The sequence below is a fragment of the Chiloscyllium plagiosum genome, chromosome 12 (genome assembly GCF_004010195.1).
Source record: "Chiloscyllium plagiosum isolate BGI_BamShark_2017 chromosome 12, ASM401019v2, whole genome shotgun sequence".
In the NCBI taxonomy this organism is placed as follows: domain Eukaryota; kingdom Metazoa; phylum Chordata; class Chondrichthyes; order Orectolobiformes; family Hemiscylliidae; genus Chiloscyllium; species Chiloscyllium plagiosum.
The window spans coordinates 9,675,102-9,698,706 of record NC_057721.1 but is presented as its reverse complement, the minus strand read 5'-3'; the positions used below and the strand labels follow the sequence as shown (position 1 = coordinate 9,698,706).

The 23,605-nt window shown below is 45.1% G+C and overlaps 1 protein-coding gene across 2 annotated transcripts in view; it reads right to left on the bottom strand.

Moving 5' to 3' along the window:
- LOC122554971 (protein Shroom2-like) overlaps positions 1-7,872 on the bottom strand; it is a 222,583-nt gene extending 214,711 nt beyond the window's left edge. The window contains exon 1 of one of the 2 annotated variants that reach the window (XM_043700445.1): positions 7,197-7,872. In XM_043700445.1, the coding sequence (XP_043556380.1) occupies positions 7,197-7,394 (198 nt within the window). In that variant the 5' untranslated portion in view covers positions 7,395-7,872. The remainder of the gene's footprint in view (positions 1-7,196) is intronic. The other variant, XM_043700441.1, reaches the window with a different exon arrangement.
- Between the last annotated feature and the right edge of the window lie 15,733 nt (positions 7,873-23,605).

The following is a 23,605-nucleotide window of genomic DNA, read 5'->3' as shown; positions in this document are numbered from 1 at the left end:
GTTGCTGGAAAAGCGCAGCAGGTCAGGCAGCATCCAAGGAGCAGGAGAATCGACGTTTCGGGCATAAGCCCTTCTTCAGGAATGAGGAAGGTGTGCCAAGCAGGCTAAGATAAAAGGTAGGGAGGAGGGACGTGGGGTATGCGATAGGTGGAAGGAGGTTAAGGTGAAGGTGATAGGCCGAGGGTGGGGGGGAGAGGTCGGGAAGAAGATTGCAGGTCAAGAGGGCGGTGCTGAGTCCAAGGGTTGGGACTGAGATAAGGTGGGGGGAAGGGAAATGAGGAAGCTGGAGAAATCTGCATTCATCCCTTGTGGTTGGAGGGCTCCAAGGCGGAAGATGAGTCGCTCTTCCTCCAGGCGTCGTGTTGCCATGGTCTGGCGATGGAGGAGGCCAAGGACCTGCATGTCCTTGGCGGAGTGGGAGGGGGAGTTAGCCTGCCTGACCTGCTGCACTTTTCCAGCAACACATTTTTCAGCTTTGATCCCCAGCATCTGCAGTCCTCACTTTCTCCTACTATTTCACCTCCACCTTCAACAATACCAAAGCTTCTAATGCTAAGCGAGTGTACCTGTCCACTTATAGCCATAACATTAAAGAACAATGCTCAATAAGGCAACTTGGAATGGAGACTTACACTACTCACTAAGACACCACCTGAGGGAGAAAGGAATAAAAGGATCTCCTGAAAGGGTGTGATCAAGTGGGGTGGGAGGAGATTTTAGGAGCAGCAGAAACACTAGCATGGACCAGATAGGGCCAAATGGCTTGGTTCCTTCTTTTCTTTGTTCACTCAGAAGAGAGCAATGTTGCTGACTGGATTAACACTTATTTCCCATTCCACATGTCAAGAAGGCATACAGCACGCTTGCTTTCATTGGTCAGCATGATGTGGAGGTGCCGTTGTTGTACTGGGGTGGACAAAGTTAAAAAATCACACAACTCCAAGTTATAGTCTAACAGTTCCAACCTGTTGGACTATAACCTGGTGGTGTGTGATTTTTTTACTTCATTGGTCAGGGCATCAAACATAAAAATTGGCAGGTTATATTGTAGCTGCATAAAACTTTAGTTAGGCCACATTTGGAATACTGCATGCAGTTCTGGATGCCACATGAACAGAAGGACATGGATGCAGACAGTGTTTACTCGGATGTTGCCTGGTGTGGAGGGTTCTAGTTGTGAGGAGAGGTTGGATAAACTCAGACTGTTTTCACTGGAAAGGCAGAGGCTGAGGGGCGACCTGTTAGAGGTCTACAAAATTAGGAGAGGCATAAGGTGGATTGTCAAAGACCTTTTCCCTCCAGGGAGGAAAGGTCAACTACAGGAGAGAACAAGTTCAAGGTGAGGGGGGCAAGTTTTGGGGAGAATGTTTCACACAGAGGGTAGTGGGTGCCCCGAATGCATTGTCAGTGGAGGCAGCAGAAGCGGGCATGTTAGCAATGATTAGGGTATATCTTCATAGATACGTTTCATTCCATCTAATGCCTCAGTTTCTTCCATTCCACACACAAACTTTGGTATTTGGTCTGAAACCGTGCGCTTAAGAATCAACTAAAGCGCAGTGTACCGGATGTATTGAAACGATAATAATATTACAAATTATACAGAATTCCCCATCAAATCATAAATGCAATGTAGGACCATTGCTGATGGGCCTATCGTGTTCAATCTGTGGCGTCTGGCAGAAGATCATTTTTCCCTCCCCAAGTCTCGCAAGAAAGGAAACTAGAGCAAATGCCTCTTCCATTTCATTTTTCCAGGAATTCCCGACACATGCATCATTTTCACTGCAAACCCACTGTTCCATCCCCCTTCACCCCCAGCATCTGTGCACAGGATTAACAAGTCAATCAAGAAAAGAAACAAACCTGAACACTAGCTTTTTAACATTTAAATTTATCTAAATCCCATGTAAGTTTTTCTGTTGAAGAACGTTTTTCAAAGTCATAACATTTAACATTAATTTCCACTCATTGTAACAAACATTGCTTGGCACAGTAGAAATAGGAGAGGTCATTCAGCATGACATTAGACAAAACAAACTGCAGATGCTGGGTTCTAAGGTAGATAAGCAGGAGGCTGGAAGAACACAGCAGGCCAGGCAGCTTCAGGAGCTGGAGAAGTCTGTTTCAAATATATACCTTCACCGTTTTTCCAACCTCTCCAACTTGTGCCTCAAGTGAAAGATCATCAAGCCACTTGTGGCTGTGCTGGAAAGAAGGCGCAGGTATTCTAAAATTACTCAACATTAAAACCAGTTGAGTGAATGTACTTTTGCAGATCTGCGAAGATTTGAGGCAAAATGGACCGGGACTTCTCGCTTCAGTCCAAAATTGGTTCACAACCCTACCCAGCCACAAGCGTCAATGAAACCCAGTTAAACAAAATAGCCAAATATATCCTATAGAAGCCAACACTCCGACACCTGGCTAATTCCATCCCCTGGATAACTCTGTTTTCTTGCTCCTAATTCACTTTGGAAGCAACTGTCCCTCCTAAGCTTCCTGCATGTACCAAGCAGAACTGTACAGTCAGGGGGAGACTAGGAAATAGGGCCACATCTGCTCACTGGCAAATGTTCATAAAGGATCTCACAAAACTATTTCAAGGATCAGCAGGGGAGATCGAGCCAATATTTATCACTCACCAACATCATCTAGTTGGCATCTCACAGATGTCTCAGGGACACTGCTGTGCAAATTTAGTTGCCATGTTTCTCACATCACAATTGTGGCTTCACTACAAAAGCATTCCACAATGAATAGATCTGAAGCATCACTAGGATATGAAATGGTGCTACCTAAATGCAAGCTCATCCATGTGACTCCAGGCCACTGAAACTAGTAACGAATCCGAAGTATCTAATATCCCTCCCAGAGAAAATGAGAAGCTCCTCAATATTGCAGCCAAAGAGGCATTGAGATTATCACGATTTCAGGTACTTGGGTCACAGTAAAGAGACATTTCAAATTGGAAAAATAAATTTATATCGCACTATTCACATCCACCACACACCTCAAAACACATTCAGCCTATTAAATACTTGGTTGAAAGATAGTTACGATTGTAATGTCACAAAGTTAGGAAGGGTCTAAGGATTCAGTGATGAGAGTTCAAATGTGAACTTCAGCCACTGACTGCTGCTCTGAAAGCTTTGAATAACACTCCACAAGTCAACATGACACCATTAAAACATTCCACAAACACTACCTTCAAAACATAACGCCTCTTCATGATCAACACAGAACCTGCATTTTCCAATTCCGAAACACAGCTAGTTACAACAATCCTTCTGGCGACATGAGACTAGAATAGGGTACAGTTATTAAATTATTTCCATCAGTTGCCAATGCCCAATTCCAGCAGGAAAACACATGGAACAGTCCTGCTGATGAATTGAGGACTTTCTCGACTAGTTTGTGAATTCAGTTTCAAAATATTAAACAACTTGCAAAGAGCCTATTGATTATATTTTCAACTGTCGACTCATCTTTGAGCATGAACATTATTGCAGACTGAACTCTCCATTCTTACTAATTGTTAAGGAAAATGTATCGTTAGTACAAATTCACTAATACCAGATGGCCTTTTCACAGACAGGAATGAAACAGGTAATCATTAAGTGCTGTTTCATTGTATACAATGTGTAAAGGTTGTGTCACTGACGACAAGAACTACCAGAACAGCATTTACCAGAATGGCAAACGCAATTCACACAACATATAAATATTACTTGTGACAATATTAGTGGATAAACATTAAATGTTCAATACATGCTTCTTCCAATATTTTTTAAGCAATTAAATAAAATAGCACACGATTAAATGTCATTGCAAGGTGTTGAGTGCCTGTGGTAATATTGTGAGTTTTGTCTAGGCTAATACCAAATCATTTAAAGCGCCAGCCTGGTTCGGTTAGGTGCACATTTACCTCTGACCCAGAGGGTTGGGAATACAAGTCACACTTTACAAATTGTGACTGATTTTGAAATCTAAGCAAACTCAGAGTTAACGTTTTGAGTCAAGTATGACCCTTCTTCCGTTCTTTCAACTGGTTTGAAGAAGGGTTTAGATTACTTACAGTGTGGAAATATTAACTGTGCTCCTCTCCCCACCGATGCTGTCAGATCTGCTGAGCTTCTCCAGCAATTTCTGTTTTAGGTCGAGTTAGTACTAGGATGGAAGACTGCCTGGGAATATCAGGTGCAATAAGAACTGGGCTCTGACAACCCAGTTGTAGCATTCTCTATCTCTGGGTCAAAAGGTCTGGGGTGAAGTCCCACCTGCTCTGGATCTGTGTCTTAGTAGGTTGATTAAAAATAATTCTTCTATCATCCAAAGTAATTATTAAACATACTGGGGAGGGGCCAGACAAGGGGATGTTGTGTAAAGGGTCATCTCTTAGATAGATAGCAAACTGAAGTTCAGTTCGTATTGGCTTCAGATACAAAGAACAGCAGCATTCCAGACTTGCGGATCCATCATTACTTCTTTTCCATTGCTGGGTTAAAGTCCTGGAAGTCTTTACCAAACACACACAACAGAAGTTGCAGAGCTACATGGTGGCTCAGTGGTTAGCATTGCTGCCTCACAGCGCCAGACACCCGGGGTCGATTCCACCCTTGGGCAACTGTCTGTGTGGAGTTTGCACATTCTCCCCATGTCTGCGTGGGTTTCATCTGGGTGCTCCGGTTTCCTCCCAAAGATGTGCAGAATAGGTGGGTTGGCCAAGGGAAATACAGGGATACGATAAGGGTCTGGGTCTGGATGGAATGCTCTTCGGAGGATTAATGCTGACTCAATGACCTTGTTTAGCACTGTAGGGACTCTGAGTCATGGAGATGTCCAACTTGTCTATGCCCAACCAGTTATCCTAAATTAATCTAGTTCCATTTGCCAGCATTTGGCCCATAATCTTCCAAACCCTTCCTATTTTTAGATAAAAGGTGAGGTGCTGCATTTTGGAAAGGCAAATCAGGGCAGGACATATACACTTAATGTGATTAGGTCCTGGGGAGTGTTACTGAACAAAGAGACCTTGGAGTTCATAGTCCCTTGAAAGTGGAGTTGCAGGTAGATCGGACAGTGAAAACGTCATTCAGTATGCTTGCCTTTATTGGTCAGTGCATTGAGTGTATAGGGGTTGGGAGGTCATGCTGCGGCTGTACAGGACTGTTCAGGCCACTGATGGAATATTGCATGCAATTCTGGTCTCCTTCCTATTGGAAGGATGTTGTGAAATGGTTCAGAAAAGTTTTATAAGGATGTTGACAGGGTTGGAGGGTGTATACTATAGAGAGGCTGAAGAGGCTGGGGCTGTTTTCCCTCAAGCATTGAAGACTTAGGGGTGATCTTATAGAAGTTTATAAAATCATGAGGAGCATGGATTGGATACATAGACAAGATCTTTTCCCTGGGGTGGGACAGTCCAGAACTAGAGGGCATAGGTTTAAGGTGAGAGGGGAAAGATTTTGGAATACTTTTGGAATATTGCGTGCAATTCTGGTCTCCTTCTTATCATAAGGATGTTGTGAAACTTGAAAGGGTTCAGAAAAGATTTACCAGGGTTAGAGGATGTTGCCAGGGTTAGAGGATTGAGCTACAGGGAGCAGTTTAATAGGCAAGGGCTGTTTTACCTGGAGCATTGGAGGCTGAGGGGTTTAGATTAGATTCCCTACAGTGTGGAAACAGACCCTTTGGCCCAACCAGTCCACACCGACCCTCCGAAGAGTAACCCACCCTGACCCATTTCCCTCTGACTAATGCACCTAACACTACGGGCAATTTAGTATGGCCAATTCACCTGACCTGCACATCTTTGGACTGTGGGAGGAAACCGGAGCACCCGGAGGAAACCCACGCAGACACAGGGAGAACGTGCAAACTCCACACAGACAGTCACCCAAGGCTGGAATCAAACCTGGTCACTGGTACTGTGAGGCAGCAGAGCTAACCACTGAGCCACCACGCCACGCACTTTTAAATATAGCAGTGCTTAACACAAAAATGTAACATGCAGCACAATAACAGGAGCATTAGGCAGCGGTGAGAGTCGAACCCACGCCTCTGGTGAAGCAGAAACTTTAATCCAGCAGTTTAGACCACTCTGCCAAGGCACCAGGCAACCTCACAGAGGTCTATAAAATCATGAGGGACATGGATAGGATAAATAGACAAGGCCTTTTCCCTGGAGTCGGGGAGTCCAGAACTAGAGGGCATAGGTTTAGGGTGAGAGGGGAAAAATATAAAAGGGATCCAAGGGCCAACTTTTTTCATGCTGAGAGTGGTGTGTGTATGGAACAAGCTACCACAGGAAGTGATGGAGGCTGGTACCATTACAACATTTAAAAAGGCATCTGGATGGGTATATGAATAGGAAAGGTTTGGAGGGATATGGGCCAAATGCTGTCAAATGGGACGAGATTAATTTAGGATATTTGGTCGACATGGAACGAGATGGGCTAAAGGGTCTGTTTCCATGCTATGACTCTATTCATGTACCCATCTGATGCACTCTTAAATGTTGTAATTGTACCTGCCTCCGCGGGTTCACAGAGGTAACTCAGCACCATCATCTTAAGGACACTAGAAGAGGAGCAGTAAAGGCTAGCCTTCCCTGTGGACACCAGCTCCTGAAAACAACTTCGGAAACCTTTCCAACCAACACTGCCAGAAAGATTGATCCCTGCTGTTTTGCTCAGTGTAGAGAAACCATTGGCTGTTTTCAGAGCTATGGGACACCACAAGGACTCAATTCGAACAGGAGCAATGTCCTGCATTCACTTATCGCCTTCCACAACCTCAGGAGGGACCAGAGTGGCCCACAGGCCAGTGAAGCGCAACGTTGGGACCAACAAATCACTAAACTTGCACAGAGCGGGGATCCACAAACAGCGACGTGATACGGTCCAGCTGCTCTGTTTTATGATGTTGACTTGGGATGGAATAAATATTCACCAGGTACTCTGCAGAAACTTTTCCCCCGGAGCACCTCAGCGCTCAATCTCCTCAGCTGAGAGGTGACATTTCTGACAGTGCAGCACTCCCTGGGTGCTGAGGGAGCTGTGGACCAGGGTTGACCAATTCAGCCAGGGCTAGGCTTGCCTGCAGAGTAGGTTTGGATGTGCTCAACAGAAAAAGCACCACCCAGAGAGAGAGAGAGCGAGCGAGCAGGCCAGCTCCCAGCCTGCTTCCCTTACCTTGGTGATGAGGAGAGGCTCCTTGTGCTCCCGACCCCCTCGCAGGGTGAATCCCCAGGGCGCTCCCCCGCTCAGGGCCACTTCGACACAGCGGGAGCCCTCGGCCGCCCTCCGCTGCTGCTGCTCCCCCATTGCCTGCTCCTCGGGGGCAGCAGAGGCTGCAGCCGCTCCCTTTGTGCGGACACCTCCCCCGGCCATGGGCTGCAGCTCCAGCCGCCACCTTCCGCAGCCAGGGAGTCCGGCCGAGGGATACGGAGCTGAACGGAGGGGGGGTGAGCTCTTCCAGTGAGGTTCAGCAGCGACCTGGCGTTTGGCTGAGGCTTCCCCTGGCTTGTCCGGCGCTGAGACTCTCAGACAGGCAGCGGCGCACCTTCCACCTGCAAACACACACAGACAGAGAAACCACGAGATCTCCCCACTCCCTGCAAACACAGCGATTCACTCACCCTGCTGGGCACTGCCACACACAGCAACAGCATTCCCCTGAGGAGCACAGACCATTCAGCCCCTTCTGTCTCTGTGCTGGCCCTCCCATCTAACAATTCCTTTCCTTCCCAATTCCCCCTTTGGAAGGTTATTACTGAATCTATAACCAGCTTCAGTTTATAAGAAAGTCAAGAATATTCCCCCTTTGTTTAGAGTCATAGGGATGCACAGCCTTGAAATAAACCCTTCAGTCCAACTTGTCCATGCCAACCAGATATCCTAAATTAATCTAGTCTCATTTGGCCCATATCCCTCCAAACCCTTCCTATCCATATACCCATCCAGATGCCTTTTTAAATGTTGTAATTGTACCAGCCTCCACTTCCTCCAGCACCTCATTCCACACATGCACCAGCCTCTGCATGAAAAGGTTACCCCTTGGGTTCCTTTTAAATCTTTCCCCTCTGAGGTAATATAATTGACCGAGTGATTGAGCCACGACATCAGGTTATATTTATTTGAAATCATATAAGCTTTCGGAGCACAGCCCCTTCATCGAGTGCAGTGTAACAAATGGTTTGAACACCACTACAGCAGAGAGCACAACTTGAAATGAACCAACAAACCTGGAAGTGAATCCTACTCTAATGGTGACAATGAAACTATCAGCAATTATCGTAAATGGTGGTGGACAATTCAACAATGCACTGGAGGTGAAGCTGCACAAAGCCATGACCTCGATGATATGGGAGCCCAGCGCATCAGCGAAAAAGACAAGTCTGAAGCATTTCCTGAAACAAAGGTGGGTGATCCCTTTTGTCCTCCTTCAGAGGTCTCCAACACCAGAGATGTCAGTCTTCAGCTAGTTCATGTCATTCCAGGTGATACCAAGAGACAGCTCAAGACACTGGATATTGCAAAGTCTATGGACAGTAGTACTGAAGATCTGTGCTCCAGAACTTTCAGTAAAGCTACAATATTGACAAAAGTTTTTATTTATTTGTAGAATGTGGGTGTCACTGGCATTTATCCCCCGTCCCTAGTTGCCCTTGAGAAGGTGGGGTGACCTGCCTTCTTGAACCGCTGCTGTCCACTTGCTGTGGGTTGCCCTACAATGCCCTTAGGGAGGGATTTCCAGGATTTTGACCCAGCTAGAGTGATATATATTCCAAGTCTGGATGGTGAGTGGTTTGGTTTTGAAGATGGTGGCGTTCCCATATATCTTCTGCTCTTGTCCTTCCAGATGGAAGTGGTTGTGGGTTTGGAAGATGCTGTCTCAAGATCTTTGATGAATTTCTGAAGTCCATCATGTAGATAGTACACACTGCTGCTACTGAGCGCAGGTGGTGGAGGGAATAGATGCTTGCAGATGTGGTGCCAATCAAGCGGGCTATTTTGTCCTGGATGGTGTCAAGCTTTTTAATGTGTTGTTGGAGCTGCACTCATCCAGGTAAATGGGGAGTACTCTGAAGAAAAGTCATCCCGACTCAAAACATTAGCTTGCTCACTCGCCATGGATGCTGACTGACCTGCTGTGATCTCCAGCATTTGTTGTTTGCAGTACCCTCCCTTGCAGATGGTGGATAGGCTTTGGGGAGTCAGGAGGTGAGTTACTCACCACAATATTGCGAGCAACTGACCTGCTTTTGTAGTCACTATGTTTATGCAGTGAGTCCAGTTGAGTTTCTGGTCAATTAAAGCCCCCAGGATGTTGATGCTGAGAGATTCAGTGATGGTAACACCATTTAATGACAAGGGATGGTGGTTAGATTGTCTCTTATTGATGATGGTCATATCATGGCATTTGTGTGGCATGAATGTCAGCCCAAGCCTGGATATTATCCAGACCTTGTTGCATTTGGACACGGATTGTGTCAGTATCTGAGGAGTCGCGAATGGTGCTGAACATTGTGTAATCATCAACAAACACTCCCATTGCTGACCTTATGATGGAGGGAAGGTCATTTGATGAAGCAGCTGAAGATGGTTGGGCTGAGGACACTACTCTGTACTATCGCCAGAATGTTATTAGGACCTGTAGCCTTTGCAGCATCCAGTGCCTCCAACCGTTCCTTGATATCACATGAAGTGAATCGAATTGGCTGAAGACTGATATCTGTAATGCTGGGGACCACTGGAGGAGGCTGGGATGGATCATCCACTCAGCACTTCTGGCTGAAGATTGCTGCAAAAGCTTTAGCCTTATCTTTTACACTGATGTGGTGGATAGAAGGCTCTGTAGCCAAATTTGTGGACAACACAAAAATAGGTGGGGAATGAGGAAATAAGAACCTTACAAATGGATATAGATAGGTTAGGAGAGTGAGCCAAAACATGGCAGATGGAGTTTATAACATGGATAAGTACAAGGTCATGCATTTGGGTAAACAAAATGGGTATTTTAATGAGGAGAGACCCCAGGGGTGCTCCAGTGCACAGAGATCTAGGTGTACTCGTTTATAAGCCACATATCACCAATATGCAGGTGCAGCAGATATTAAAAAAAGCAAATGGAATTGTGGCTTTTGTAGCTAAAGGAATAGAATGTAAAGGTAAGGAAGTATTGATACAACTCTACAAGGTATTAGTAAGGCCACATCTGGAATATTGTGCACAGTTTTGGTGACTTATTTGAGTATTGGAAGCAGTTCAGAGGAGGTTCACTGGAAAGACCCCAGAGATGAGGGGTTTGTCGTATGAAGACAGATTGAACAGTTTAGGCCGATACTGTCTGGAATTTAGAAGAATGAGGAGAGCTCAAATTAAAGTATCCAAGATGATGAAAGGTGTGAATAAAATGGACGTGGAGCAGATGCTTCCATTTGTGGGGCATTCTAGGATGAGAGGTCACAGACTTGGGAGAGGAGATGGCAAATTTAAAACAGAATTGTGGAGAAACTACTTCTCCCAAAGGGTTGTGATTCTGTGGAATTTGCTACCTCAAAGTATGGTGGATGCTGGGATAGTGAGGAAATTTAAGGAGGAGTTACACAGGTTTTTTAAATTGTTAACGGATTGAAGGGAAATGGAGAGATGGCAGGAAAATGGGAGTGAGGAACATATCAGCCATGATCAAATGGTGGAGCAGACTTGACGGGCCAAATGGCCTAAATCTGCTCCTATATCTTATGAACTTATGAACTCTTCCATCATTGAAGATGGGGATATTTGTGGAGCGTCCTCCTCCAGTGAGTTGTTTAAGTGTCCACCACCATTCACAACTGGATGTGGCAGGACTGCAGAGCTTAGAGCTGAGCCGTTGATTGTGGGATCACTTAGCTCTGTCTATCACTTGCTGCTTATGCTGTTTGCCATGCAACTCGTCCTATTGGCTAGCTTTGCCAGGTTGACACCTCATCTTCAGGTATCCCTGGCGTTGCTCCTGGCATGCCCTCCTGCACTCTCCATTGAATCCTGTTTGATCCCCTGCCTTGATGGTAATGGTTGAGTGGGGGCTATGCTGGGCCATGAGGTTACAGATTGCGCTGGAGTACAATTCTGCTGCTGTTGATGGACCACAGCACATCATGGATGCCCAGTTTTGAGTTACTCGATCTGTTTGAAATCTGTCCCATTCAGCGTGGTGTTAACACCACACAACACAATGGAGGTTATTCTCAGCATAAAGGTGGGACTTGTCTCCACAGGGACAATGCGGTGGTCACTCTTACTGATACTGTCACGGACAGATGCATCTGTAGCTGGCAGATTGGTAAGGATGAGGGCAAAAATGTTTTGTCCTTTTGTTGGTTCCCTCACCACATGCCACAGACCCAGTCAGCAGCTCTGTCCTTTAGGACCCGACCAGCTCCATCAGTAGTACCTACTGCTGCCCAGAGTATATTTGGTGCCCTTGCCATCCTCAGTGGTTCCTCTGAGTGTTGTTCAACCTGGAGGAGTCCCGATTCATTAGCTGAGGGAGGACAGTGTTTGGTAATCAGCAGGAGATCTCCTTGTCCATGTCTAACCTGAAGCTATGAGAGTTCATGGGGTCCGCAGTCAATGTTGAGAACACACAGGGCAACTCCATCCCGACTGTATACCACGGTGCCACCATCTCTGCTGGGTCTGTCCTGCCGGTGGGACAAGACATATCCAGAGATGGTGATGGTAGTGTCTGGGATATTGTCTGTAAGGTATGATCCCATGATTATGACCATGTTGGGCAACATCCAAGCTTGGGCTGATGAATGGCAGTAACGTTTGTGCCACACAAATGCTTGGCAATGACCATCTCCAACAAGAGAGAATCTAACCATCACCCCTTCAGGTTTAATGGTGTTACCATTGCTAAATCCCACACTATGAACATCCATAGACAGGAAACTGAACTAGATTAGCCATGTAAATATTATGGTAGAGCAGGTCAGGAGTTAGGAATACTGTGGTCCATAACTCACCTCCTGACTCTCCAATGGGAAGGTGAGGTGTAGTTCCAGTGCACAGGAGGATGAGATTTTGGAGGGCATGGACAGGATTTCATGGTCACAGGAATGTGCTGGCAGGCAGCAAGCTGGTTTGAAGTGTGTCTACTTCAAAGACAGCAGTATTCGAAATAAGGTAGGTGAGCTTACACCACGGATAGGTACCTGGGACTTCGATGTTGTGGCCATTTCGGAGACATGGATAGAGCAGGGTCAGGAATAGATGTTGCAGTTTAGATCTTTCATTAAGAACAGGGAAGGCGATAAAAGAGAGGGAGGTGTGGCCTTGTTAGTCAAGAACAGTATAAGGGTGGCTGAAAGAACTTTTGACGAGGACTCGTCTACTGAGATGGTGTGTGCTGAGGTTAGAAACAGGAGAGGAGAGGTCACACTGCTGGGAGTTTTTTATAGGCTTCTGCAGAGTTCCAGGGATGTGGAGGAGAGGATCAGTAAAACGATTCTGGGTAGGAGTGAAAGGAACAGGGTGGTCATTATGAGGGACTTTAACTACCTCAACATTGACTGGAAATGCTATAACTCTCGTACATCGGATGGATCAGTTTTTGTTCAATGTGTACAGGAGGGTTGTCTGACACAGTATGTTGAAGGGATGACAAGAGGGGAGGCCACACAGGATCTGGTGCTTGGTAATGAACCAGGCCAGGTGTTTGATTTAGTGGTAGGTGAGCACTTTGGACAGAGTGACCATAATTCAATTACCTTTAGTTTAGTGATGGAAAGGGATAGGTACATGCCACAGGACAAGAGTTATCAATGAGGGAGGGGCAATTATAATGCGAGTAGGCAAGACTTAGGAGGCATAGAATGGGGTAGCAAAATGCAGGAGATGGGGACAATCGAAATGTGGAGCTGGTTTAAGGAACAGATATTGCGTGACCTTGATAGGTATGTCCCTGTCAGGAAGGGAGGAAGCGATAAGGTAAGGGGACCATGGTTTACTATGCAAAAGGAGGCTTATGTGATGATGAGACGAGATAGTTCAGATGAAGCAATGGAGAGTTACAGATTAGCTAGGAAGGATTTAAGAAGAGCAAAGAGAGGACATGAGCAGTCTTTAGCAGGGAGAATAAAGGAGAACCCTAAAGCTTTCTATAGGTATGTGAGGAATAAAAGGATCACTAGGGTAGGAATAGAGCCAGTCAAAGACAGAAGTGGGAAGTTGTGTGTGGACCCTGTGGAGATCGGAGAGGTGCTAAACAAAGATTTCTCATCAGTTTCACTCAGGAAAAGGAGAATATTGTAGAGGAGAAGAATAAGATATGAGATATTAGACTAGAAAGGATCGAGGTTAGTAAGGAAGAGATGTTAACAATTCTAGAAGGAATGAAAATAGACAAGTCCCCTGGGCCTGATGTGATTTATTCAAGGATTCTCTGGGAAGTTAGGGAGGAAGTGTTGGAGTCTTTGGCTATGATATTTGAGTTGTCATTGTCTACAGGTTTATTACCACAGGACTGGAGGATTGCAAATATTGTGCCCTTGTTCAAGAAGGGCAGTAGAGATGATCCAGGTAATTATGGACCAGTGAGCCTTACGTCTGTTGTACGAAAAGTTTTGGAAAGGATTATAAGAGTTAGGACCTATAATTATCCAGCAAGCAACAATTTGATTGCAGATAGTCAACATGGTTTCGACAAGGGCAGGTCATGTCTCACAAACCTCATTGAGTTTTTTGAGAAGGCGATCAAGCATGTGGATGAGGGTAGAGCAGTTGACATGGTGTGCATGGACTTCTACATGTAGTCTGTTGGAGAAATGCAGAGGCATGGGATTGAGGGTGATTTAGCAGTTTGGATTAGAAACTGGCTTTCTGTAAGAAAGCAGCGAGTGGTGGTTGATGGAAAGTATTCAGCCTGGAGTCCAGTTATTAGTGGTGTGCCACAAGGACCTGTTTTGGGATGACTGCTGTTTGTCATTTTTATAAATGACTTGGACACAGGCATAGGTGAATGGGTTAGTAAGTTTGCAGATGACAGTAAAGTCGGTGGAGTAGTGGACAGTTTGGAAGAATGCTACAGGTTGTAGGGGGACTTGGATAAACTGCAGAATTGGGCTGAGAGGTGGCAAATGGAGTTCAATGCAGCTAAATGTGAGGTGATGCACTTTGGGAAGAATAACAGGAAGGCAGAGTACTGGGTCAATGGAAAGATTCTTGGTAGTGTGGATGTGCAGGGGGATCTTGGAGTCCATGTACATAGATCCCTGAAAGTTGCCACCCAGGTTGATAGTGCTGTTAAAAAGGCATACAGTGTGTTAGGTTTTATTGGTAGAGGGATTGAGTTCCAGAGCTATAATGTCATGCTGCAACTATACAAAACGATAGTGCGGCTGCACTTGGAATATTGTGTACAGTTCTGGTCGCCCTATCACAGGAAGGATATGGAAGTATTGGAAAAGGTGCAGAGGAGATTTACCAGGATGGTGCCTGGTCTGGAGAGAGGTCTTATGAGGAAAGGCTGAGAGACTTGAACCTGTTCTCATTGGAAAGAAGAAGGCTCAGAGGGGATTTGATAGAGACATACAAGATGATCAGAGGATTAGATAGGGTAGACGGTGAAAGTCTTTTTTTCTAGGATGATGACGTCAGCTTGTATGAGGGGGCATAGCTCCAAATTGAGGGTGATAGCTTTAAGACAGATGTCAGAGACAGGTTCTTTACGCAGAGAGTAGTAAGGGTGTGGAATGCCCTACCTGCCAATGTAGTCACATTAGGGAGATTTAAATAATCCTTGGATAAGCTCATGGATGATGATGGGATAGTATAGGGGATGGGCTTAGATTAGTTCACAGGTCAATGCAACATCGAGGGCCGAAGGGCTTGTTCTGCGCTGTATTGTTCTATGTTCTAAAACCTGTCCACCATCTACAAGGCACAAGTCAGGATTGTAGTGGAATCCTGCCAACTGGCCTGGATGGGGACAGTTCCAACAATACTCAAGAAACTCCACATCATCCAGGACAAAGCAACACATTTGATTGGCAATCTGTCCATTACCTCCAACATTCACACCCTTCATCACAGTTACACACTGGCAGGACTATCTGCATGACACAGTAACTCACCAAGATCCTTTGGAAAGGTTTGGAGGGATAGAGACCAGGCACTGGCAGGTGGGACTAGATTGGGTTGGGATATCTGGTCAGCATGGATGAGTTGGACTGAAGGGTCTGTTTCTGTGCCGTACATCTCTATGACTCTCTGACTCTTTCAAAGCTGCAACCTCTACTTCCTAGAAGCTTGCAAGCTAAAGGAAAATTATTACTTGCTTTCGAATACAGAAAAAATCCAAGATGCTGCAGAGAGGTGCAAGATGCAAAACAAAAGTAGAGACTTGACCAAGAAGGAAGATATTTTACAGAGTACTTACAGCACGGAAATGGGTCAGTCTGAGTAACTGGGCCATGTCAATCTGCATACTTCCCACAGACCTTCCATTAACCTGCCCATCCCAACTAACCTTACCAGGAGAGCCTTCTACTTGTTGCCTCTCATTCTCCGAAACTCCAATGTGTACAAGCCCCAAGCTACTCAACCTCTCCTCATAAGACAGTCCGTCTATACCTGGTACCAACCGAGTGAACCTTCTCTGGACTGCCTCCAATGCCAGTATATCTTTCCTGAGGTAAAGGGGTTCAATACTGTTCGCAGTAAATCAGCCAGCCTGTTTTGTTTGGTTTCCCTCCCTTTTTGAATAAAGCTGTTAAATTGACAGTTTTCCAATTCTCTGGGATTTTTCCTGAATCTGATCATCCTTGTGTAACCACTGTTTCTGCAGCTACTACTTTTACAATCCGCGGATCCAATCCTTCAGGTCTGGGGTACTCACCTTTAGCCCCATTAATTTCCCGAGTGATAGTTATTGGGTCGATTTGCTGACCCCACCCCTCACTGCCTCCTTTGGCAATTTGGTTAATTTGCATTTTTGGAATAAAGACTGATGAAATGTACATATTTAGCTCTTCTGCTATTTTCTGGTTAACGATTATGATTTCCCCAACCTTGTTATCTGCGGGAAACATAGAACAGGACAGTACAGGCCCTTCGGCCCTCGATGTTGTGCCAACCTTTTATCCTACTCTAAAATCGAACCAATCTATATACCCTTCATTTTACTGTCATCCAGGCGCCTATCCAAAAGTCACTTAAATGTCCCTCATGTATCTGACTCCACCACCACTGCTGGCAGTGCATTCCCCACACCCACCACTCTCTGTGTAAAGAACCCGCCTCTGACATCTCCCCTAAACCTCCAATCACCTTAAAATTATGCCCCCTCATGATAGCCATTTCTGCCCTGGGGAAAAATCTCTGACTATTCAGTTTATCTACCTCTCATCATTTTGTACACCTCTATCAAGTCACCTCTCATCCTTCTTCACTCCAATGAGAAAAGCCCTAGCTCCCTCAACCTTTCTTCATAAGACAGGCCCTGTCCAGGCAGCATCTTGGTAGATCTCCTGTGCACCCTCTCTAAAGCTTCCACATCCTTCCTATGATGAGGTGACCAGACTGAACACAATATTCCAAGTGTGGTCTAACCAGGGCTCTATAGAGCTGCAGCATAACCTCATGGCTTTTAACATTAATCCCTTCCAAATTAAAGCCAACACACCAGATGCCTTCTTCACAGCCCTATCAACTTGGGTGGCAACTTTGAGGGATCTATGGATGTAGACCAAATATCCTTCTGTTCCTCCACACTGCCAAGAATCCTGTCTTTAACCCTGTAATCTGCATTCAAACTCGACCTTCCAAAATGAATCACTTCACGCTTTTCCAAGTTGAACTCCATCTGCCACTTATCAGCCCAGTTCTGCATCTTGTCAATGTCTCATTGCAACCCATAATAGCCTACACACTATCCACAACTCCACCAACTTTCATGTCATCAGTAAACTTCCTAACCCACTCTTCCACTTCCTCACCCAAGTTATTTATATAAATCACAAAGAATAGAGGTCCCAGAATAGATCCCTGCCGAACACCCTGGTCAGAGGCTGAATACTTTCCATTTACTACCACGCTCTGACTTCTATGGACTAACCAATTCTGTATCCAGACAGCCATATTTCCCTTCTGCCTCCTTATTTCCTGAATGAGCCTACCATGGGGAACCTTATCAAACGCCTTGCTAAAATTCAAGTACACCACATTCACTGCTCTACCTTCATCAATGTGTTTTATCATATCCTCAAAGAATTCAGTAAGGCTTGAGAGGCATGACCTGCTCCTAATAAAGCCATGCTGACTATCTCAAATCATATTATGGTTTTCCAAAGTGATCATAAATCCTGTCTCTCAGAATCCTTTCCAATAATTTGGCTACCACCGATGTAAGACTGACTGCTCTGTAATTCCCAGGATTATCCCTATCCCTTTTCTTGAGCAAGGGAATAACATTTGCCACCCTCCAAACATCTAGCACTAATCCAATGGACAGTGAGGATGCAAAGATCATTACCAAAGCTGCAGCAATCTTTTCTCTTGCTTCCTGTAGTAACCTTGGGTATATCCAATCTGGTGTTGGGGACTTATGTATTCCTATGTTTTTCAAAATTTTCAGGACATCCTCCTTCTTAACATCAACCTATTCGAGCATAACAGCCTGTTTCACGCTGTCCTCACAAGTGTCAAAGTCCCTGTCAGTAGTGAATGCTGAAGCAAAGTATTCATTAAGTACCTCCTCCGACACCAGGCACAAATTCCCTCCAATATCCCTGATCGACCCTACCCTCACTCTGGCCATCCTCTTGTTCCTCACATAAGTATAGAATACCTTGGGGTTTTCCGTAATCCTACCCGCTAAAGCTTTTTCATGACCCCTTCTAGCTCTCCTAAGCCCATTCTTCAGTTCCTTCCTAGTTACCTTGTAACCCTCTCGAGCCCTGTCTGATCCTTGCCTCCTCAACCTTAAATAAGCTTCTCTTCTTCCTTTTGACGAGATGTTCCACATTCCTTTGTTGCCCAAGGTTCCTTCACCCTACCATATCTTTCTTACCTCAGTGGGACAAACCTGTCCAGCACTATCAGCAAGTGCTCCCTTAACAACCTCACATTTCTGTTGTGCATTTCCCTTAAAACATCTGTTCCCAATTTAGGTGCCTCATTCCTGCCTAATAGCATTGTAATTCCCCTTCTCCCAACTAAATACTTTCTCATACAATCTGCTCCTATCCCTCTCCATGACTATAGTAAAGATAAGGGTGTTGTGATCACTACCACCGAAATGCTCTCCCACCGAGAGATCTGACACCTGACCTGGTTCATTGCTGAGCACCAAATCCAATATGGCTTTCCCTCTAGTTGGCCGATGTACATATTGAGTCAGGAATCCTTCCTGGACACACCTGACAAAAACTGCTTCATCCAAATTATTTGAACTAAGGAGGTTCGAGTCAGTATTCGGGAAGTTAAATTCACCCATGACAACAACCCTGTTACTTCTACACCTTTCCAACATCTGCCTCCCAATCTGTGTCTCTGTTGCTATTGGGGAGGGTTCTGTAGAAAACTCCCAATGAAGTGACTGCTCCTATCCTGTTTCTAGCTTCCACTCGTACTGACTCTGTAGACATACCCTCCTTGACAACTTCCCTTTCTGCAGCTGTGATACTATCCCTGATTAGCAATGTCTATGTTCACTTTGGCCTCCCTTTTCATTTTTATATGTTTAAAGAAGCTCTTACTGAATGTTTTTTATTACTTGCAAGTTGATCACAGTTTATTTTCACTCTATATGTTTTTGTTGGCTTTTAAAATCTCACTAATTCTTTGGTTTACTTCTACTTTTGTATTTTTTTTTCAGTTTGATCCTATCTTTAAGTTACTTGTTAAAATGTATTCACTTCAGGGACATGAGCATTGCGAGCTGACACCATTCATTGCCTGTCCTTAGTTGCCCTTGGGAAGGTGGTGGTGAGCTGCTTCTTGAACAGCTGCAGTCCGTGTGCTGTGGGTTCACCTTAGGAAGGGACTTTAACCCAGAGACAGTGAAGGAGTGGCGATTTATTCCCAAGTCAGAATGATGAGTGGCTTGGAGGGGAATTAGCAGATGGTGGTGTTCCCATGTAGTTGTTGCCCTTGTCCTCCTAGATGGAAGTGGTCATCAGTTTGGAAGGTGCTGTCTGAGGATCTTTGGTGAATTTCTGCAGTGCATCTTGTAGATAGTACACACTGCTGCTACTGAGCATCGGTGGTGGAGGGACTGAATGTGTGTGGATGTAATACCAATTAAGTGGGGGCTGCTTTGTCCTGGATGATGTCAACCTTCTTGAGTGTTGTTGGAGCTGCATCCGTCCAGGCAAGTGGGGAGTATTCCATCAGACTCCTCACTTGATTTGCCACATCCTCGAATTCTTCTTAACCAGAATACATCTTTGCTGTGAGTCATAAAGTATATTCTTAAACACATGCTGCTGTTCCTCATATGTCTTTTCTGTTGAACATCTTTCCCAATCCACTCCAGCCAACTCAGCCCTCATCCCTATGCAATTGCTCTTGTTGAAGTTAGGACAGTTGTTTCCAGCTCATGAATGCTACATTCTATCATGTTATGGCCTCTGTTCCCTCAGGAAAACACTTCTAAATTGGAGAAAGGCCAATTTTGACAATATTAGGCAAGAACTTTCAAAAGCTGATGGGGCCAGATGTTCGCAGGTAAAGGGATGGCTGGAAAATGGGAAGCCTTTAGAAATAAGATATGAGAATCCAGAGAAACTATATTCCAGAGAGGAAAGACTGGTAGGTATAGGGAATGCTGGATGACTAAAGAAATTGAGGTTTTGCTTAGGAAAAAGAAGGAAGCACATGTCAAGTTTACACAGGATAGATCGAGTGAATCCTTAGAAGCGTATAAACAAAGTAGGAGTATACTTAAGAGGGAAATCAGGAGGGCAAAACGGGGACATGAGATAGCTTTGGCAAATAGAGTTAAGGAGAATCCAAAGGGTGTTTACAAATACATTAAGGACAAAAGAGTAACTAGGAGAGAATAGGGCCCCTCAAAGATCAGCAAGGCGCTCTTTGTGTAGAGCTGCAGGAGATGGGGGAGATACGAAACGAGTATTTTGCATCAGTAGGAAAAGGACATGGAAGATATAGAATGTAGGGAAATAAACAGTGACATCTACAGTGGCAAGGTGGCTCAGTGGTTAGCGCTGCTGCCTCACAGCATCAGGGTCCCAGGTTCAATTCCAGCTTCGGGCTACTGTCTGTGTGGAGTTTTGCACATTCTCCCCGTGTCTGCGTGGGTTTCCTCCGAGTGCTCTGGTTTCATAGAATCGTAGAGTCATAGACGCTCCCACAGTCCAACGATGTGCAGGTTAGGTGAACTGGCCATGCTAAATTGCCCATAGTGTTAGGTGCATTAGTCAGAGGGAAATGGGTCTGGGTGGGTTACTCTTTGGCGGGTCCATGTGGATTTGTTGGGTTGAAGGGCCTGTTTCCACACTGTAGGGAATCTAATCTTGAAAAATGTCCATATTACAGAGGAGGAAGTGCTGGATGTCTTGAAATGCATAAAGGTGGATAAATCCCCAGGACCTGATCAGGTGTACGCTAGAACTCTGTGGGAAGCTAGGGAAGTGATTGCTGGACCTCTTACTGAGTTATTTGTATCATCAATAGTCACAGGTGAGGTGTCGGAAGACTGGAGGTTGGCTAATGTGGTGCCACTGTTTAAGGACAAGCCAGGGAACTATAGACCAGTGAGCCTGATGTCGGTGGTGGGCCAGTTGTTGGAGGGAATCCAGAGGGACAAGATGTACATGTATTTGGAAAGGCAAGGACTGATTAGGGATAGTCAACATGGCTTTGTCCATGAGAAATCATGTCTCACAAACTTGATTGAGATTTTTGAAGCAGTAACAAAGAGGATTGATGAGGGCAAAGCGATAGATAGACTTCAGTAAGGCATTTGACAAGGTTCCCCATGGGAGACTGATTAGCAAGGTTAGATCTCATGGAATACAGGGAGAACTACCCATTTGGATACAGAACTGGCTCAAAGGTCGAAGATAGAGGGTGGTGGAGGAGGGTTGACCATGGAATGATTATTGGGAAAAAAAACCCATCTAGCTCACAATCTGCCATTCTGGCTTACATGTGACTCCAGACCCACAGCAATATGGTTGACTTTTAACTGCCCTCTGCACAAATAGGGATGGATAATAAATGCTGGCCTGGCCGTAATGCTTGCGTCCTGTGAGTGAATAAAACATTGAAGAAATGAGGCGAAAGTGAGGACTGCAGATGCTGGAGATCAGAGTCAAGATTAGAGTGGTGCTGGAAAAAAGCACAGCAGGTCAGGCAGCATCCGAAGAGCAAGAAAATCGACGTTTCAGGCAAAAGCCCTTTATTACCATTCCTGATGAAGGGCTTTTCCCCGAAATGTCAATTTTCCTGCTTCTCGGATGCTGCCTGACCCATTGAAAAAATTAGCTTTGTCTTTTAAACATTTGTTCTCCATTTGATTCTATTTGCAGTTTTTTCATGTTCGTTCACGTTATCCCTTCACATTCTGGGTAGCATTATCAAAATAGTTGTCCTGTGATGCCACCAAATCTTGGTGCTTTGTAACCCTGCAAGCCCCCCTCTCCTCTCCCCATAATTAGATGGTTGGATTGGCCAGGATGCTGTTCAATGAAGCTGGTCTGACTGTAAAAGCCAACCAGTCCCTCCACGCTTCCCCAACCCCAGCTCTTTGAACAAGCTTGCTGTTGGAATTTTGCATTATGTCATTTTGATCCCTGGGAAGTAAAACGTCCAAGACGCTACATCAATGCATGCTATTTTTCTGGACACAAGTGACTGGGGGATGCCAACTCTGTACAGAGAGGTTCCTGGAAATATAGAACAAAAAAACAGTACAGCACAGGAAGAGGCCCTTCAGCCCTCCAAGCCTGCACTGATACATTTTGCCCTTAGTATTTGTCCAGATATTGTGTTTGCTTCCACCATCTGCTCTGGCAGCGCGTTCCATACTCTCACCACCCTTTGTGTGAAAAACCTGCCTCACACATTTCTTTTAAATATATCGCCCCTGCACTTTGACCCGTGTCCCCTAGTAATTGACCACTATTAGGTCACTCCTCAACCTCCTGCATTCCTACCTCCTCAGGTCCACGTAGACAACCTTAACCACTGTTTCCTCATCAACTATCTTTGTCACCTCCTCAAAAAAACCCGATCAAGTTACTGAGGCATGAACTCCCCTGTACAAAACCATTTGTTAGTAAGTCCATTTGCTTCGAGATCCCTATAGATCTTGTCCTTGAAAATCTTTTCCAATTATTTCCTTACCATCAATGTGAGGCTCACAGGCTGGATTTTCCAGGATTATCCCTGTTATCCTTCTTAAACAATGCAACCACATTGGCTACTCTCCAATCCTCTGGGACCTCACCTGTGGCCAAAGAGGACACAAAGATGTCTGTCAATGATCCAGCAGTTTGTTCTCTTGCCTCCTTTACTATTCTGGATAGACCCCATCAGGAGCGGGAACTTACCTACCTTAATACTTTTTTAAGATGCACAACTCCTCTTCCTCTTTAATAGCAACTTGGCTTAGAATTTCAACACTCCCCTTCTTGAGACCATCCTCCGCCATTGCCTTTTCTTGGTGTATACTGACACAAAGTATTCATTTAGGACCCTCACCTGTCTCTTCTGGCTCCTTTGCCCTTCAGTGGGCCAACCCTTTCCCTGGTTACCCTCTTGCTTTTTATATGTGTGAAAAACGCCTTGGGATTCTCCTTAACCCTGTTTGCTAATGACTTCTCATGACCCCCTTTATCCCTTTTAATTCCTTGTTTAAGTTCTTTTCTACTTTCCTTGTATACATCAAGGGCTTCATCAGTTCCCATCTTCTGAGACCTTATGTATTTTTCCTGTTTCTTTTTGATCAAGATAGTAACATCCCTGGTCATCCAAAGTTCAGGTAACCTGCTGTACCTATCCTTCAATCCTGCGGGAATGTCTCACTCCTGAACTCTCATCAACCACTGTTTGAAATATTCCCAAATGTCCAATGTGGATTTCCCCTCGGTCAGCCACCTCCAATCAACACTCTCCTGATCCTGCCTAAGACTGTTGTCCTTAACCTTGCCCCAGTTTAACACATTCATTGGAGGATTGCTATTATCCTGATCAATGGGTTTCTTAAAACTCATGGTATTATGGTCACTACTCCCAAAATTCTCCTTCAGTGAAACTTAACTCAGCTGGCTGGGCTCATTTCCCACAACCAGGTCCAGTATAGCCCCTTCGCTGGTTGGACTGTTTACATATTGTCAAGAAACCCTCCTGAATTAATCATAACCCCCGTGTATTCCCCCAACCCCATCCCTCGGTTACAGTTAAGGCATGAGAATGAAAATGAAAACAACTTTGTTTTGTGCGATTTTTTTAAAGAAATAAAAAAAACACCCCTGTTTCTTCACAGCTGTGGTTTGATCCTTATTTCCTGAAAGATTTGGGGACAATTCCTGTTTACAAATGTTCACCTTCAGGGGGACCTGTTGGCGTTTGACTAACGGGTC